Source organism: Podarcis raffonei, chromosome 7 (assembly GCF_027172205.1).
Source record: "Podarcis raffonei isolate rPodRaf1 chromosome 7, rPodRaf1.pri, whole genome shotgun sequence".
Lineage (NCBI taxonomy): Eukaryota > Metazoa > Chordata > Lepidosauria > Squamata > Lacertidae > Podarcis > Podarcis raffonei.
Window position 1 is genome coordinate 54,637,636 of NC_070608.1, and position 17,586 is coordinate 54,655,221.

A 17,586-nucleotide genomic window follows, 5' to 3' on the forward strand; every position below is an offset into this window, starting at 1 on the left:
TAGTACAGCCCAATATATTTTATCACCAAGTCATCATAGGACAGGAGCTTTGATCCAGAGATCCCACTTTGCAAGCAGAAGACACTTTCACACAGTTTTTTTGGGGGGCGGGGTGGAGAAGAGAACTGGTCTGAATTGTTCTGTTAACATTTTGAATCAAGTTTGAAGGCCTGCTGATTGTGGGGCTGGAACTGGCCATGCTACCTAGTGGAATCTTTAGAGCCATGGAAATACCATAATTTTTCCGCGTATAACACGCCCCCATGTATAAGATGACCCCTATTTTTGGGGACTCCAAACTGAGGAAATGCCCAGAGTTGTTGAGCTTTTTTTGGGCCTGACCCGCCTGACCACCACTGCCAATTGCACGCATCAACAAAGCCAACAATCATCTGTCCCCCAGTTGCATACCCAATTGCCAGCAGACCTTGCTGCAGTCAACAATTGCACATCCAACATCTGAATTATCTGTCTATTGGACGACCCCCATATTTAAGCATTTTTAAAATAATAAAAACAACTCGTCTTATACACGGAAAAATACGGTGTTTTAAATTGAAAAAATATACATATGCCTTAAGTCTCATTTCCATACCAAAAGCTTACTATGACTTTTTTGGGGGGGAGAAAATATAAAAATTAGACCTATGAAACTGATGGAAAGCGGGTCCTTGCATTAGAAAATTCTAAATGAAGGCAAAAAAATGGAAGGAATTTGCATAGACACAACCTCTGCTAATTTTTTTAGCAAAAGAAGTCCAAACAACTCATAGAAAACCCAGACAAGCCTTAAACATTAGTGTCCTTGTATCATACTGATAACATAGATAAAATCAGTGGTCTTATTCTTAAGAAACGTTGTGATAATATCAGATAGTTAATTGATGAACATTATGATATAAAAGAGACCTCTGAATTTTTAGCACTTAAAAACAGTTACGTAAAAGGCAGAGTTAAAAAGTGCATTGCTGAAGCAACCTATTTTGGCTTTCTGGGAAAGAGTAGGATGGAATTTGAAAGTTGTTCTCAGATACTGTCTTGATGTGAAGATTCAGATGCATTTTTTGGTTCTCTTTCCCAAAGCAGTCTGTTCCATTATAGCTTCTCAATATGTTGATTACTCCATCATGTAGAAACGGTACATAAGGGCCACAATAATTGCTGCTATAGCTGGAATCACCCAATTGGACCATGTGCTAGAAGAAACAAAAAGTTACTTTGATACATTCTGATATATCAGAATGCAGACAAACCAAAAACTTAAGACTAGAATGGCAATGCTTTAAAGAATACATGGTCAAATATTGTTCCATAAAAAATATGTTGATATGTTTAGATTAAAGGAGTAAAGTGGAAAGAGCAACATTATCTAGGAATGTTATAAAGAGATAAAAATCCAAAATCTAAAGGAGTGCAATGATTATATTGAACGTAAACAATAAGGAAGTCGTGGTGTGGTGGAGGGAAGTCGAGGGGTGTGGTGGTGGGAAGGGATTGGAGGTGGGAAGGATTTATGCTTGTGTAAATAATGGCGTATTTTTGTGTGTTTTCGTTTGGGTAGGATGTATGGTGTTTTTTGCTCTTTCTTTTTGTATTAAAAAACTCAATAAATAAATAAAATAGAATAGAATAAAGTTACTTTGATCGAAATATCCATTAGCTTTTATATGATGGACTTCAGAAAAACTGAACTTTTGGTTAAGGCTTTATCCTAGATCTGACAGCAGCAGATCATAAACACTTTGAAGTGAAATACAATGGATTATATAGTTAAGCCAACTAAGTAAAGGTTGTATATGATTTTTGGCAAACTATAATGAAGATTTAGTCACATTGAGCTAAGATAGAGATGAGGAATTTGTGGCCCTCCAGTTGTTGCTGGATTCCTAATTCCCATCAGCACCAGTCAATATGGTCAATTTATCAAGGATGTTGGCAGCTGGAGGCCACAGGTTTCCTCATATTCATGACCTGGACAAAGGAATATTTTTCTGAACTACTGGTGGAAATGCAAGTAAATATATAGCTGGATTGAAGACTTTAGGACAAAAGACTGAGATCAAAATGAACTTTTTATCCAGAAGGTCAACTTAATTAGTTAGATACACAAGTTTTTAAAAAACATTTGTTAGGAAATGTAATCCTGAAGTAAGAGTGAAAAAAGCAAATATAATGTAAACATTTTCAAGATACGTGGCCTTCCAAATGCAACCTAAGATTCCCAAGACCCAAGCACTGGAAAGTTTCTACGAGTCTGTTACAGACAGTGGGCTTGAAGCGGTGAGGCAGGCACCAGAAGGCAAGCTATACATTTTATATAAACAAATAAATATGTGCCAGATGCAGAGTTAGGGTGCTCTTTCAATAAACACAATGTGGCCTAGTCCTGTTAAATAAACATTTACACACATGCAAGCATTAGACTTCAAATATGACCCCATTTCCAAGTGTCTTCAGATTTCTAATGTACCGTAGATTCTGGCGTATTAGGCGACTGGGCGTATTAGACGACCCCCCAAATTGGCAGATGCAATTTGGGGTTTCGTCTTATAATCCCAGTTGCCTAATACACTGGGCAACTCCACGCCGGGAGAAGGCCGCCCGGCATGGAGCGGAGCCCGCCGCCCCTGCTGCTGCTTCGGAGCCACCGCAGCAGCAGCGGGGAGCAGATATTCGGCGTATAAGGCGACCCCCGACTTTTTAACCTCTTTTTCGGGGTTAAAAGGTCCCCTTATATGCCGGAATTTACGGTATATATTAATGTTTTCTAATGATTTTTTTCTATGTTTTTAGCTATTATTGTTTTTATCTGTAAGCCAAAAAAGCAGGGTAATAAAAATAATAATAGCATCATGAAAATGTAACAAAATTACTTAGTAAAGGTGAAAGCCAACACGGAGCGAGCAAACCTCCACTTGCATAACATGGCCTCTCTTTCCTCACCCCCTTGCTCCTCAAAAGCTTGTCATGAGGGTTGGATGACACCGCCTCCAAGCAGATTTTGCGGGTGCATGGGAAATGGGGAGGAGAGAAACCAGAATTCCACTGACTGAATTTATTTTTAACAAGCAGTGAACGTCACCGGATGTCAACCTATCTGAATACCCAGTGCTTTTTTTCCAGGGGGAACTCAAGGGTACACAGTACCGGCACCTCGTTTTGTTTTGTTTTGTTAAAAAGTGTGACACCTACTGTAACAATTTCATGGTGAGTACCGGCACATATTTTCCTAGAAAAAAAGCACTGTGAATACGATTTTTTAAAAGAAAAACAGTATTGGCTTGTTAAATGAAGGCCATACAATACCTGGAATTAGAATCAAGAGTGGTAATGTAAGGTTCCTGAAAAACAAAGCAATACATTAGTTAGACTTAACTGGTCTCTTCTGCCCATCCTTCTTGTCACAAAGCTAACTCATGCCAATTACTGTCTTCACCTACTGTTTCCTCAGATGTCCTCTGATATGGTGTAACCTTTCACACCTAACCTTTCATCATGATCATTAGCCCTCTGTGCTCACTTGCTGCTACGGCAGTATATGCTGCATTCCCTGAATTTTGGAAATGACTTCTTGTTGCCATGCAAAAAAAACACCATGTTCTGGTTTAAAAGTCAACACCTAAAATACAGCAGCTAGACAATAAATGGCTGGGCTCATTACAACATCTTACACCCACAAGGACACTTTTCAGCCTTGGGAATATATCAGTGTGTCCCTCACTGAAATCTTGCCACACAATTTATCCACAATTAAACTTCATACGATTAACCTTCTAGCTCCTTTCTGTTATTCTTGCAGCATTTGTGAAAGATAAGCTAATTGCAATCTCCATGTTCAGAGACAGAAATGCCTATGGAAAACACATGCTGCACAAATGGGAGGGAATTAATCGTCACCATCTTCCCCAGTTTCTTAGAGTCTCTTGAGTATTTGACTGCCCACCACTCAGGGGGAAAATGATGGACTTGGTGGATCTTCAAGCCTGATCCAGGAGGGCAGTTCTTGCATCCTCTTAACAGCATGCAGAAAGATTTGGAGAGAGACTTTCCACTCAGCTCTCATTTGAACTGCTTATCTGTCAAGGCCTGACAAAGTACCCTGATAGCAGAACAGAACTGCTGAAAAATCTTCAGACGTAAACCATATCAGGATTCTCTGGATCATCACCTTTCATGGACCATAGGAAGCTCCCTTATTATATACAGTCAAAATCATGGTCTACCTAACTCAATTTTAACCAAACTGACTAGAAGGGTTTCTCCACGATTTCAGATTTCAGTCCTCATGATTGTGAATAAAGGGGCTGATATAATAGTGAGATAGGAGACTGCCGTGTACCACGTCAGACTAGCTCAGGGTTTCAAGGTAGGGGACATTCCCTGGAGAGCCACTGCCATTCAATGTGGACAATACTGGGTTAGATGGCATCTCCTTTTTTTTTTCAGTCTGCACAACACAGCACTTGAGTCTCATGGGTCAGACCTCTACTTTTGAAGAATGTCAGCTGTTGTTCAGTATTGGTAAGCACTAGAATACTTTGCAATATTGAACAGTATTATTTTCATATCTGAAAAAGCTGACTCAAACTCCTTTTTCAGTACTAAAAGCTGGACCAGATGTGCCTTTCTGTGCACAGAAGGGGTTATATTAAAAGCATCAGTAAGGGAAGGGTGTTCCATCTGCACAATTGTTTATCCTTGTGCGGCAAAAAAGTTCTTCTCCTCTCCTTCCCCCACATGCCCCCTAAATCTGCCCTGAGGGTTTGTCCAACCCTTCGAAGTAGAATTGTGGGTGGCAGGGGCACGGAGGAGGGAAAGCCCTGAGTTATTTAGTTGAATACCACCCAAGGTGCCTTCTTGTTCGCGGAAGGATTGCTGTATGCCTCATGCTAGAATGGTGCTTTGAGGAGAGTGAAGTCAGATGTTCTGCCACTTCCACTTGTGCAAAGACTTCTACTAGTGCATAGCCTTTTGCACAATCAGAAACATGAGAATGGCTGCAGAACCTTCTTAGCACACACTGTGTGAAGCCTTACATCAGCTGGTTCTAGGCCACTTAGCATGCTTAAGATTTTGTAGAACTGTTCCTCATAAACATAAGACCACCCTCGCATAAAGTCCAGTCTCATATTTCCCACTATGGCACAGTAGATGCTGCTGGGAATCCCACAAGCAGGACACAAGAGCAACAGCACCCTGCTTGCTGTTCTTCCCAAGCTGATACAGGAAAGAGCAACAGATGTTTAACATTAGTTAAAGTCCCTGCCAGCACTGCATGTAACACAGATCACGGCTGCCAAACATTAACATGGTGGGATGGCTTTAAAGTGGAATGCTTACCGTTGGTTTCTGAACTTTTTTCCAGTCATCCTGCAACACAAAAACAGTGATAAGCAACACAATGTAGAATGCCCCAAAATACCAGGAGTTATTTATACATGTAAAACTAGTACAGTAAATTTCACCCTGTTGATTAGTGAATATATGGATACACATACATTCTAAAAGCATTTCGCAACCTATCTTCTTTGTAGTATTTGCTGATAATTTTCAACATGCTTCCTTATCCAATTCTATTCTACCAAACTTATTTTGAGTTTGCCTCCAGAAAAGTTGCTCCACATTATCTCCACATGAGATAAACATTACTGTAGCTTGATTAAATACTCCCTGGTAGCACCCGAGCTACTTTCAAGTCCTCCAGCATAACAGATCTTTTAGCATAACAGAACAGTTAAGTGTGGGTGGAAGACTTTTAAAAAAGCAAAGGAAACAAAATTATTAAAAATAAATCTTGCAGCAATGTTTTGATGCCAAGATCAGTTTTCTACAAAGCTTCTAATGCCTTTTAGACACTGGGGTGTTATGAAACAGGAGGAACTGTTTGGCTCTTTTGAAAAAGCGGACTTTGTAACTGCATCTTGATTCCAGTACTAAAGTCATGAAGGTACTTTTGCATGGAACACAGCAAGTATCAGTGCACTTTGAACACCCATTACAGTAGTTTATCACATGCTAAACAGAAGCAAATTTCTTCATGTACCAGCTCCAGAAATATCAAACGCACCAGTCTAAACTTTAGTCTGGTAACTGCATGAAGGGGCTTGATTTAGAGACGTAACCTCAAAACCCTATACCGCTGTGTATCCTACTAAATATGATGAAAGGGAAGAATGCAGGAAGTGCCATGCAGACATACCTGGCAGAAATAGCTTGGCAACACTACTAATTCTCTGCACAAAACGCATAAATGATCCCGATCATTTCCTATGTCCTCTGTTAAGTGTCAGAGGACTTGGGTAGAGTTTGTCCTTTACCCAACCAAAAGAGACAGCACCTTTGTGCGTGCATGCACACACACACACACACACACACACACACACACTGGCAAGTTCTCTGATGTGCAGAGAATTTTGGAAACTGAAGACTGATTCAGTTAGTGCTAGAATTTAATGAACAGCCACCAGGATAAGTCCTGTAGTTAGCTACGGGAACTGCATTGGTGGGATCTTAGCAAAGAGTAATTGGTTCAGATATAACATTAAGTGTTGTTGAAGGGCATACATTTGTTGCCCTGGACACAAATGTCTTGCAGTGCAGCAAATGTGTGTTCAGATCAGTCTCTTCTAAATCACAAGCTTGTTTTTAAACTTCTACTGCCACTGCCAATTTATTGCTATGTTTTATTTATTTTGCTTCTTAACTGTTATTTATTTCTCACTTTCCCAAATCATCCTGAACACAGGAACCAACTATTTTAAAACAAAAAACCTAAAACCTAAAAAATAGCTTAGAACTTGCAGAGAAGCACTAATAAACTGTACACTGAAAAAAGTCATCAACTGATGGGAGGAGGTACTGATAACCTGCTTTACTGCACAAACATTTTAAATCCCAAATTACAAAGTTACAACTTGACACAGAACACTACATCCAATTTGATATGTTCATTAAGGTTTTAAAAATATGGAGAAATATACCGGTAAAAGATAACACACATTCTGTGGAAAGTGCACTTACTGGATGAAGTTCTCCTATAATGAATGTATCCGACAATGTTCTGGCATCTGTGGAATGGCCAACATCTTCAAAACTTTCTGTAGCATCTCCTCCTGCTTGTTCCCTTAGAACCTCTTCACCACCTGGGTGCTGTAAGAAAACAACATATGAATAAGTATCCATGAACTTTACAAATAGTTTTTTTAAGCTTTCTGTCCCAATAGGTATCAGTACATCTTAAAGCTGTCAGTTTCACAAATGGAACTGCGGCAGATTGCATGCTCAAAAGGAATCTTGTAGTACCTTAAAAACTAACAAATGTATTATGGCATGAGTTTTCATGCATTGTCCACTTCACTAGATGCACAAAATGTTGACCTGTGCCGCTGAAAGTACACTTCTAAGCCAAACTGGCTGCCAATCACTATCAATGAATGACCCTAAATTCTAATACTAGATGTATAACAAGTGTGCATATGGTTCTTGTTTTTTGGAAAAGTTGAGCACACACAAGAGCACTATTTTGCTCAGCAACTACCGTCAGTATTGTAGATATTGTGTGTGTGTGTTTTCACACCCACACACACACAAGGAAAATACCAATAGAATATATCTGTGCCTGTGATTAAAACAAAGTTCAATCACCCAGCTTTATACTGTCCTTCATAAAAATGTATTTTTAATTGTTGGCTGGTTTACGCAAACATGTCTTACAACTGCAATATTTGCAGCAGCTTCTGATCAAGTCCCCCAAAGATGTGGTTGTTCCTTTCAAACACAGTTGGGACTGGCTTCCTTGAAGCCTCACTTTCACCCATATCAGTCTAATGGCACTTTAAGAAGAGTTTCCACAGCCCTACTGCCAGCAGCATGCTTGTCAGTAAAACCAAACCAATTAGGCTGGCAAGCCACCATATTTGTGTAACTCCATTCCAGTTGGGAACAGGCAGGCCCCAACTGTGCAGGTGCTTCTGTGGGCATTAAAACTGATTTGTAACTGCATTTTCATAATCTGAAGAATTTAAAAAATCAAGCTGCAGTTTCTGTAGTGCTACTCTGTCATTTTATGGTTTTATCAGGCTGTTATGTTTTAAATGTCTTAAAATTAACTTACCTAGTGATGATTGTTGTTGATTGATTGTGCTGTGGTTGTGAATGTTTTGTGTGTGTGTGTACACACACACACACACACAAAGCCATGTGTAGGGGAAAGCTTTCCTAAAAGGCAGGGTTTAAAAAACACACCATTAAATAAATATGAACTCTCTTTCTCTCTGGCACTCCCACTGTGAAGTTTGACCCAGCCTCCCCCACTGGCAGTGGGCCCTCTGCCAGTGCAGAAGTCCAATCTGCCTGTGTTTAACTCATTCTTATTGCATAAAAGGGGATGAGTGAAGTTCTTAATCCACGTTATATGATCCTGTAAATGCTGCTCCACCTAAGTACTATAACATTCATTATATAAAAATAAAGATGTTTTTAACCCTGAGAGCACTTCATACGAGTCAGGCTTTTGAAGCACTTGTTTAGCCAAGATCTTATTCCAGAATTAATTTCACACATAACCGACACTGCAGCTCTTAAATCAAAGCGAAGTTGAAAACACTAACAAAACAAAACCACATTTCCTAGTCTTGTCATTTCAGGACTTCGAGAGAAATGGGAAGGCAAGCAGATATGCAAGGCAGTGAGCATGTAGGCAACTTTCTCTATTTCCCCATATCAAACCATTCAAAAGAAACCACTCCTGTCTAGAGATGCCCTGGCAACATTCTAAAAACACATGCGTAGGTATTATTTGTTGCCTAAAAGTGATAAACTTGTAAAAGTTTCCAAGTTTCTTTGCATAAAAGAAAAATTGGGTGAAGAAAGTGCACAGTGCTTATGCACAGTGACTAAGCAAAATGGGGCAAAAAGTTACACAAGTGTGTAGAGCAAAGATTACATGTGGCCGTCAATCCCCAAAAGGTTAAGGAAGTGCATGCTGGAGAGAGATTATGCAAGTCAAAGCGAACGTGCAAATATGAATGACAAAATCCTGCCCTTGAATCAGTACTGATAACTATCCAAGCAAAGGAGTAGAGCAAAGGTCTTGAACGACACTAAAGCTGATTGATGTGAGATTTACAGAGCATTCAGCAAACTGAATCCAGAAAACAGGTTGGACAGCAAAGCGTAACTTACACAACTCTTCAGAGATGATGAGCCCAAACTCCTATTAGCACATCTATACTGAAAAAAGGTGAATAGCTGCAATGAAATGTCATTTCATGAAGTTACCCATTTTTTAATGGAGCAGGAACTGAAGAGAGAAAGCTTCCTGTTCTGAATTGTAAGGCACAGAGCAATATTAAAAATACTGAAAAGGAGAAATATGGTCAGATTTAAAACAGTTTTCCCTTTGACAGCACACAACGCATTCACCTGGGTAATCTTTAGGTCAGTCCACAAGTAAAGATGCAAAAATATACTGTGTTGTCAAATGCTACCGGCTGGCCACTGTAAGAACAGAATGCTGGAATCTGTGGCCCATGGGCCTGATCCAGTGGCTTCTTTATATGTTCTTCTGAACTGAGAGAAGATCTCAAAGTCACAAACCAAGACCCCAACATTCTTTAGTACAAAGAACTGTACTAAGGTTTGAACCTGTGTCTCCTTAGATGATTTGTACTGATAAAGATTATATATATTGTAGATAACCTACGGAATAGCTACATATTTTCCATGGAGAAAAAGCAGTGAAGTAAAAGCAAAACAAAAGCAAAAACACCCCACCAGACTCTTGTATGTGTAAATCTTTCCAGGTGTAGAAACAATGTTTTGGTTCCTTATCTCTTCAAAATATTCACATACCTGCTATACCTTGGAATTCAAAGTATTCACTAGATACACATGGAAAGATAAGAAACTTATTTCTGTTTGGATGATAAATGGCTTCTTTCAGCAATTAACACAAATGTGATCTCTGTTCACTTCATTCCACACTAGACAATAGCACCACTGGAAGCAACAGTGGAAAAAGCAGATGAAGGAAATAGCAGCTCAAAGACACTCCCTTGACACACAAATAACACGTTCTCAAAAATACCACCATTCTACACATTTTAAACCCAAGCAGAAGCAGCCTCTAGGGCACAGGTAGCCAACTTGGTGCCCTCCAGCAGTTGTGGACTACAACTCCCTTTGGGCCCAGCCAGCATGGTCAATCATCAGGGATGAAGGCGGTTGTAGGCAACCTTTTGAAGGCCACAGGTTAGCCATCCTAATTCTTGTGGTTGCCTAATACAAATTATTCAAAAAGTAGCTGTGTACGTGGGACAATTCACAAATAAAAGATTGTAAAATATCTTAAGTACAGTGATACCTTGGTTCTCAAACAGCTTAGTTGTCGAACAAATAGGCTCTCCAACACTGCAAACTGGGAAGTAAGTTTGCGAACGTTTTTCGGAAGCTGAACATCCGACGCGGCTTCCGCTTGAGTTCAGGAAGCTCCTGCAGCCAATCGGAAGCTGCAACTTGGTTTTCGAACGGTTTCGGGAGTTGAACGGACTCACAGAATGGATTAACGTCAAGAACCAAGGTACCACAGTATACAACTAAAATATCAAGGGTGTAAGTGTAACAAATAAACGAGTGACTTTGGCAAAGTCATGTTACTACACAAACAGTTTTTCCATTTCTTTCTTTTTTCAAAGCATACTAGATACTCTTCTCCCAAAACATACAAACTACCTTTTAACGCATTAAACTTGTAAGGAGAGGGAAAAGTCTGATACATAGCTCTTAAAATCCTGGCTGCATACACACAAGTACCTTTTATGAGAGCCACGAGTGCAAAAAAATGCAATGATGGTGCACAAGTCTGCAAGCCAGCACTCATACTTTACAACACTGCTGTAGCAGTTGTTTTTAAATGTTAGATCTTAGCCTACAAGTTCATATGTCAGAGCAGTGAGAGATCACAGTTCCCTGCTCCTGTTACCCAAAAGCAGAATAGTTCCCCAAAAGCTGCAGTTTTTCCATCAGCATCATAGACACCAGTTGACTTTCACAGGCTTTAATGACAACCTAATTTATTTTTATTTGCTTTCTGTGTAAAATTTTCTGGGTTTATCCAAGAGTGCTAATGTACACCCAATGGGTTTACACTTCTCACAAGAATTGGGAGTGGTCTTGTAAGTCACACCCAGGTCAAAGACCAAATTTGTAAAGTAGGACCGCAGTAAAGTGGGTACCTTAAATAAATAAAAAAGACACATTAATAGGAGGAACCATGAAGCACTTGCACAGTTTGCAAGTCTTGACTGCAGCCTGCACGGACTTCTAGAGTTGTTTGAGTATGAACTGAGAGCTGCCTTTCAAATGTAGCAACCAGCCGTGTGACATCAGGGTAATTTCAGTTTCATATAACCTTTGCTCAAGTTGAACCTGCCTGTCTCAGCTTGTTCACTTTCTTTGTGAAATATAAATATGTTCCTTACATCACAAATGAAGATCTTATGTTGCTGAAATGCAGTGTAATGGGCTGTCTGAATCAGGTGGATTGGCCAAGGACCCAGGAAAAGGCTCCAGCGGGATGTGGAAGCCTCTGCCAGATGCTGAAGAATCTGCTAGTGAGGAGTGGCGGGGGGGGGGGCAGCTTCCTCAATCTTCTCACGTCTTCTGTCTTCTCCGTCCCCAAGCTGTGAATTCTGCCTCCCTCTCTGTCCCTGCCTCCTTTTCCTAGCTTGACAGAGCCTCTCCGTGGTGCACTCACTCCAGAGCTGTCAGATACTGGGAGTGGCTCTATCTGCCCAGAGGGGGATGTTTCAGGAGTCCTGGCCACCTCTCAGGAGGCAGAAGCACCTTCCCCATCACCTAAATAAAGGAGCAATCAAAAGAGAAGGGAACAAAGGGTTCCACCTACCAGGCATAGATAAAGACTGCAGAAACACTTACAGCCTTCAGAGGAGTCCACCCCATTCCTATATACAGGATAGCAAAGGGGTGCAACAGTGACAGTGGTGGATCAACTTCCAAAGCTTTGCCAGTAACAGCACCTACCTTTCTTGTACAGTGGTACCTCAGGTTAAGTACTTAATTCGTTCCAGAGGTCCGTACTTAACCTGAAACTGTTCTTAACCTGAAGCACCACTTTAGTTAATGGGGCCTCCTGCTGCTGCCGCGCCACTGGAGCATGATTTCTGTTCTTATCCTGAAGCAAAGTTCTTAACCCAAGGTAATATTTCTGGGTTAGCGGAGTCTGTAACCTGAAGCGTATGTAACCTGAGGTACCACTGTAGCTCTATTTAGGATTAACCATGTGTATTGCCTGAAGTGCCTTAAGGCAGCAATTTGCATATGTATTGCAGTAATCTAAGCAAAGCCTGCAAAGCACCCAAGCCACATGTCTGGGAGAGACGCACCCATAGGGGCTTGGGCGCACAGAGACTCCACGCTGCCCACACGGTCCACCCGCTGCCTCTCCTCCCCCCCCCAGCTGTAGGGCAACTGAGTGGGAGGAGGCAGGCAGACTTTGGAGGCCCTGCGATGCACCCTGCCCCTATGGGTGACTCGCCCCGACCCTGGGCATGCCACCTCAGGCGCCTGAGCGGCTTCCTCTGCAGCTGCACAGATCTAAAGCATTCTGTTAGATGCCATCATTAAAAATGAATTCTGCATGCAAGCTGAAATAAAAATGCTTGCTCCAATGGTTTTCAAAGTTCATACTATCAAGAAGCTTTGTGTTCCATATTGATTAGTCTGGAAGTCTACTTTAGCGTGGAAAACTCTATACAGTCTCAGTTTACACAGGTCTGAAGCCTTTGCTTACCATGCCTAGTTGCTGTCCCATGCAAACTAGATGCACCCTAAAACAAAGCATTCATATGTGGTTACACAATGCAGAACAAGATTAGTCATTTGGAACTGATCTTTCTGAAGCAAGTTGTCTTCCAATGCCTATTTTCTCAATGAAGAACCTCAAGTAAGCTTCTCGGAGAACCAGTTTTTGTAGGAACTGTTTGAGAGTGACGTATCAGTTAAATCCAACAAAAGAAAACCAATCCCATGGCGGAATGATATTGGGGAATGGCAGAAGCTCAGTGGTAGAGCATCTGCTTTGCACGAAGAAGCTCCCAAATTAAATCACTGCCACTCAGTGAGGACAATCAAGACTTCAATGGACTAATGCTCAGTGTAAGGCAGCTTCCTATGTTCCCCACCCTGTAAAGGCAAAATGTAATATTTATTTTTAAGCAAGTGTACAGATACAATGTCATCAAACTCTCTATATAGAGTTATGGGATCCTAGATCTGGGAACACTTTTGGAGCCATCTAGGCCAAACCTTTGCTCAAAAGGAGGGCAACCCATCCAGTATCACCCCCCCCCCAAAGTTTGCATGTAAATCAGACCACAGTGCATAAAAAACACAAAGAACCTGAACATAACCACGTGCTACAGTTAGTTCAAACTCAGAAGAAAGCACTATGAGTTCCTGCAACACATGTAGCATTGAAGGGAGAAAGGCAGATTAAGACAATACCTATTAAATGCAGATTATCTGTGCCCAGCACACCCTAAATCCTGTTCATTCCCAAAAATGAGCTGGGAGGCTTGTTCTAGATGTTGCCAGTTATCAGTGACCAATTAACAATGTTAAATCTGCAGTGCCTAGTGTTGGTGCTGAAGTTATGCAACAGGCTAACCAGGGGACATCCTTGGAAAAGATTTGTTAATATCACTACCTTTTAAATATAGCTAATTTGAGATGGGGTGGGGGTGGTCTGACCATTTTAGTTTCTGTTTTAAGACTCTTGCTCTCCTATTATTTTATTTGTTTAGTTATGATAGAGAAAAAGTTTATCCACATATTTAACTATAAGTTTTAATGGCGGTGGGGGCAGCTGCCAGATTTCCTTCTTCAAAATTTCAACCTTTCACTCTTCAACCCTTCTGTCAGTACAGGGACATTAAAACAAAATGTGGTCAGTTTCAACTCAAATATGAAACCTAAATAGTCAAGATTAGGTTCTTGCAATAGGGTGCTCATTTTGTAATTATTGGTGCCGATGGCTTATTGATCACAGGTGTCAGAAGAGTTCCTGGTATTGCAACCTGGTAGGTGAAAGGGTGAGCAAACAAGTTTGTCCTCATTTACATTTGAGACTTGAAACAGTATTCCCCACCACTAAAAGAGGAGCTCTCACATGCCTATCACATGCCTTGGGACAACTACCCAACTAGACTATCATTCCACAGCAAATTTCAGTGGTGAGAACTGACAGGAATGGACTCAAAAGGGCCCCAATGATAAACAAGAAGGAGGTGCCAGTGTGCTTACGGGGCAGAAGCACACCAAATAGTTTCCACCCTTCACTTTTAAAAACTAAGTTAAAAAATCTAAGAATGCTAAATGGAGAATACGCTCAGTCAGTAGACACACAATGTTGACTGACAGCTGTAAAATAAAATTGATAACAGCAGGTGCGAAGGAATGAATGGGGATCTTGCATTGAAGAGCCCAACATTTTGAGCATTGGGACACATTTTCAAATGTAAGAAACTGTTATGGGCACCACAAAATACTCATTTCACTGAAGAAAAATGGGTATTGGAATCCCCTCCGCAGGACAAAATACCTATGTACCCCAAAACATAAAATACAGCCCCAAACAAGGAAGCAACCCCACATTATGTAACGAAAGAAAAGTCAAAACCCCTTGTTTTTCTTAACAATTAAAAAACTGGAAGGGGCAGTCGGCCCTGGCAGGTCCATCTGTGGTGCCCATGGGTGCCATGTTGGGGACCTTTGGCCTATAATACTCTGGAGAAGGGTAGAACTGGAACAGGCTGAGACCCTGAGCAGGAGCGTGCCAGTCAGAAGGTGAAGAAACAATGCAGTATTTTGTTACAGGTCCCAATAGTTTACCTACTACTGTAAACAATTTAAACTATAAAGGAAGTTCACTACAGTTTGGCCAAACCTGAAAAGCTTCCTCATGTTTAGCACAAGTTATCTGCACACAATGTCTGAGGGATGCAATTATGTTTATTGTGATTGAAGTAAGTTTTGTGAGAATATATCTAAAAAGGAGAAAGTGTCTTCATAGCATACTATCTTCAATCAGTTTCTCAGAATAAGCTGATGAAATAAATGGCTACATAAAATCAATTTCAAAGGCGAAAGAGCCACTTGTGACTTTCATGCAATATTGAGGCCAAGATATGCTGTCAGAGAACAAGATCGGAAATTAGCAAAAAGTTTGCTAGAAGGTTTAAACCATATTATCAGTGCACATGGGTGTACCAAGAAATACAGTCAGCAGATGACACACAGCAGCTCAGTTATTTCTAGAATTAAATTTAAATCAACAGTGACAACTGAAAGATCCTAAGCTTCCTTAAGAGCTCCCCAATCCCCTGACTCACAGTCATTTTTGGGGCTGTAATAGTTGTATGGCATGAACCTTAACATCTTCCCTAGCTACAACTAGCAAGCAGGTCTCTGTCAAGGGTGGCTAACTTGTGGCCCTTGTGTTATTGGGCTCCAATTCCCAGCAGCTCCAACCAGCCTAGACAACAGCCAAGGATGATCAGAGCTGCTGTTCAGCAACATCTGAAGGCCCAAAAGTTGGTGACCCCTGGTGTATATCAATGCAACGGTTCTGTATGTTTGATGAATGGACCAAGGTACATAGCTGTACCTCCTTGCTATTTAAAACCCACCCAAGATGTGCAGGACTGCAGTGCTGCAGATACTCTTGACACAATCCTTCACTGCAGCCCCCAACATGAATCCTTTGCTTAACGTAACTATGCTAGGAAAGTGAAAAAGCGGAGACAGCACTAGCAAAGGGATTCCAATTCAACTTCCACGTTGATGCAACATGATTTTTTACTCCTTTGGAGAAACAACCCACCCTGTGATATGGTAACATTCCACAAGCGACAACTTCTGGCTAGTCATCCAACCATACTTCTTTCTAAGAAGGCAATGCAAACCACTGGGCAGCAGCAGCAGGACTTAATGGGATGGCAGACACATCTGCAGCCCTGGCAGTTGCACCAGTCAGAGCGGATTTCGGGCCCCTTGCTGTGCCAGTTCTCAAGACTGGTGTAGTGAAGAGGCCCAGATTGGGCCCACTGCTGTCACGTGATGGGAAGACAGGCTCAAGATACAGCAGGTCTTGTGCCCACCTCTCTCTGCCCCCACAATACCCTGAAGGGTTCTACTGGCTAAAAGATCCAAAACCACTGGGGTTCCCCCAAATCTGTGCAAAATTTATATGTGCTCAGGAGTGTAGCTCACTTTCTCTCTCCCATTATTTCTAGTGGGAAGGAAAATATAGGAAAAGTTGGGGGGAAATGTTAACAGCCCGGAAACAGAAGGACAAATGCATTGTCTGCATTTGGATTCTCCCCACCTTAGGGGAGCAGGAGCATTATGGATTTCAGAAATAGCACTGTACAGATACACAAGTTCTAAATACAGCATCTTAGAATATACAATAGTTCAGCTCCTTGATGAATAAAGGAGAAAGTGAAGTGAATGTGGGCTGTTTCTAGTCAGCTAATTAGTACAAAGATGACATTACTCAACCCTTTATACTTGAACAACTGATGGATGAACTGTGTCATATTGCTTGCAAGAAATGGCCTGTAAGCATCTGGTTACAACAGTTTCATTGCAAAGCTTGCCATAAATTTGGCAATCTTGCTTTTCCAAGCTATTCCAGTTCAATCTAGCTCATCTTACAAAATTGTGTTGCTATACAATAAAATATTACTTTGCAACAAACGATACAGATGGAATATGTGCTATGTGAGCTGAACTTTCTCATCTTCAAAAGCACTACAGGATCAGAAAGTCACTTCGACGAACAGCAAAAATAACAAAATGCCTACGAGGAAGCACTTTAACGGAAGCACCTCCTTGCTCTCTGAACGGTCCCCATCTATCTGTCTATCCCTCGTCTCAAAACACCCAGAGGAGCTTTTCGCTGAGAGCAAGTTGCCAGCGTGCATGATCGTGCAGAACTACTCGAGCTCCCTTCGCCTCTTCTACGGGACTGAAATCGCCTGCAAGCTCAGCAGCCCCACCTTTCTAGCCCCTTATACTTGCCTCCTCCAGAAACTTTGTGAGGTCATACACACGGTGGTGCAGGATGATCCAGGTGCTTTGGCTGTGATTGTGCTTCTGGATCTCTTCGAGGGTATAATAGCAACCCCGCCACGGCTCCTTTCCAGGCTTGCTGTCGCCGCTAGCATTCACCTTCGCCATCGCCCCAACTCTTAGCTTCGCTTCTCAACCTGGCAGATATTGACCCTTGGGCGCAGCAGCGGCAGCAGATCTCCAACTGGGAACTCTGACCCAGGACAGCCTCGCCTCCTCGCGCACGCGCAGATCGAACCTTTACGCCACCAGCTCCGAAATCACGAAGCACCGCCCACTTCTCGGCAGGAAGGCGGGGAAAGCTGCCCTAGCTGGCTGCCCATTGGGTGGCATGTGGGAATTGAGAGGCTCGTAGGTTTGTTTGTTTATGTGTTTGTCCTTTCCGCAGATTCCAAGAACTCAAGGCGGCGGCTTTCTTTTCTGATAGAAAAA

At 41.6% G+C, this 17,586-nt stretch overlaps 1 protein-coding gene across 1 annotated transcript; it reads right to left on the reverse strand.

Moving 5' to 3' along the window:
• Positions 1-526: 526 nt before the first annotated feature.
• LOC128417663 (cytochrome b5) lies at positions 527-17,396 on the reverse strand. Its single transcript, XM_053396640.1, has 5 exons — positions 17,104-17,396; positions 7,021-7,149; positions 5,341-5,370; positions 3,307-3,341; positions 527-1,196 (listed from the first exon to the last, which is right to left on the reverse strand). The coding sequence occupies exons 1-5, from the start codon at positions 17,260-17,262 to the stop codon at positions 1,118-1,120; spliced, it is 432 nt and encodes a 143-aa protein (XP_053252615.1). The 5' UTR covers positions 17,263-17,396; the 3' UTR covers positions 527-1,117.
• Between the last annotated feature and the right edge of the window lie 190 nt (positions 17,397-17,586).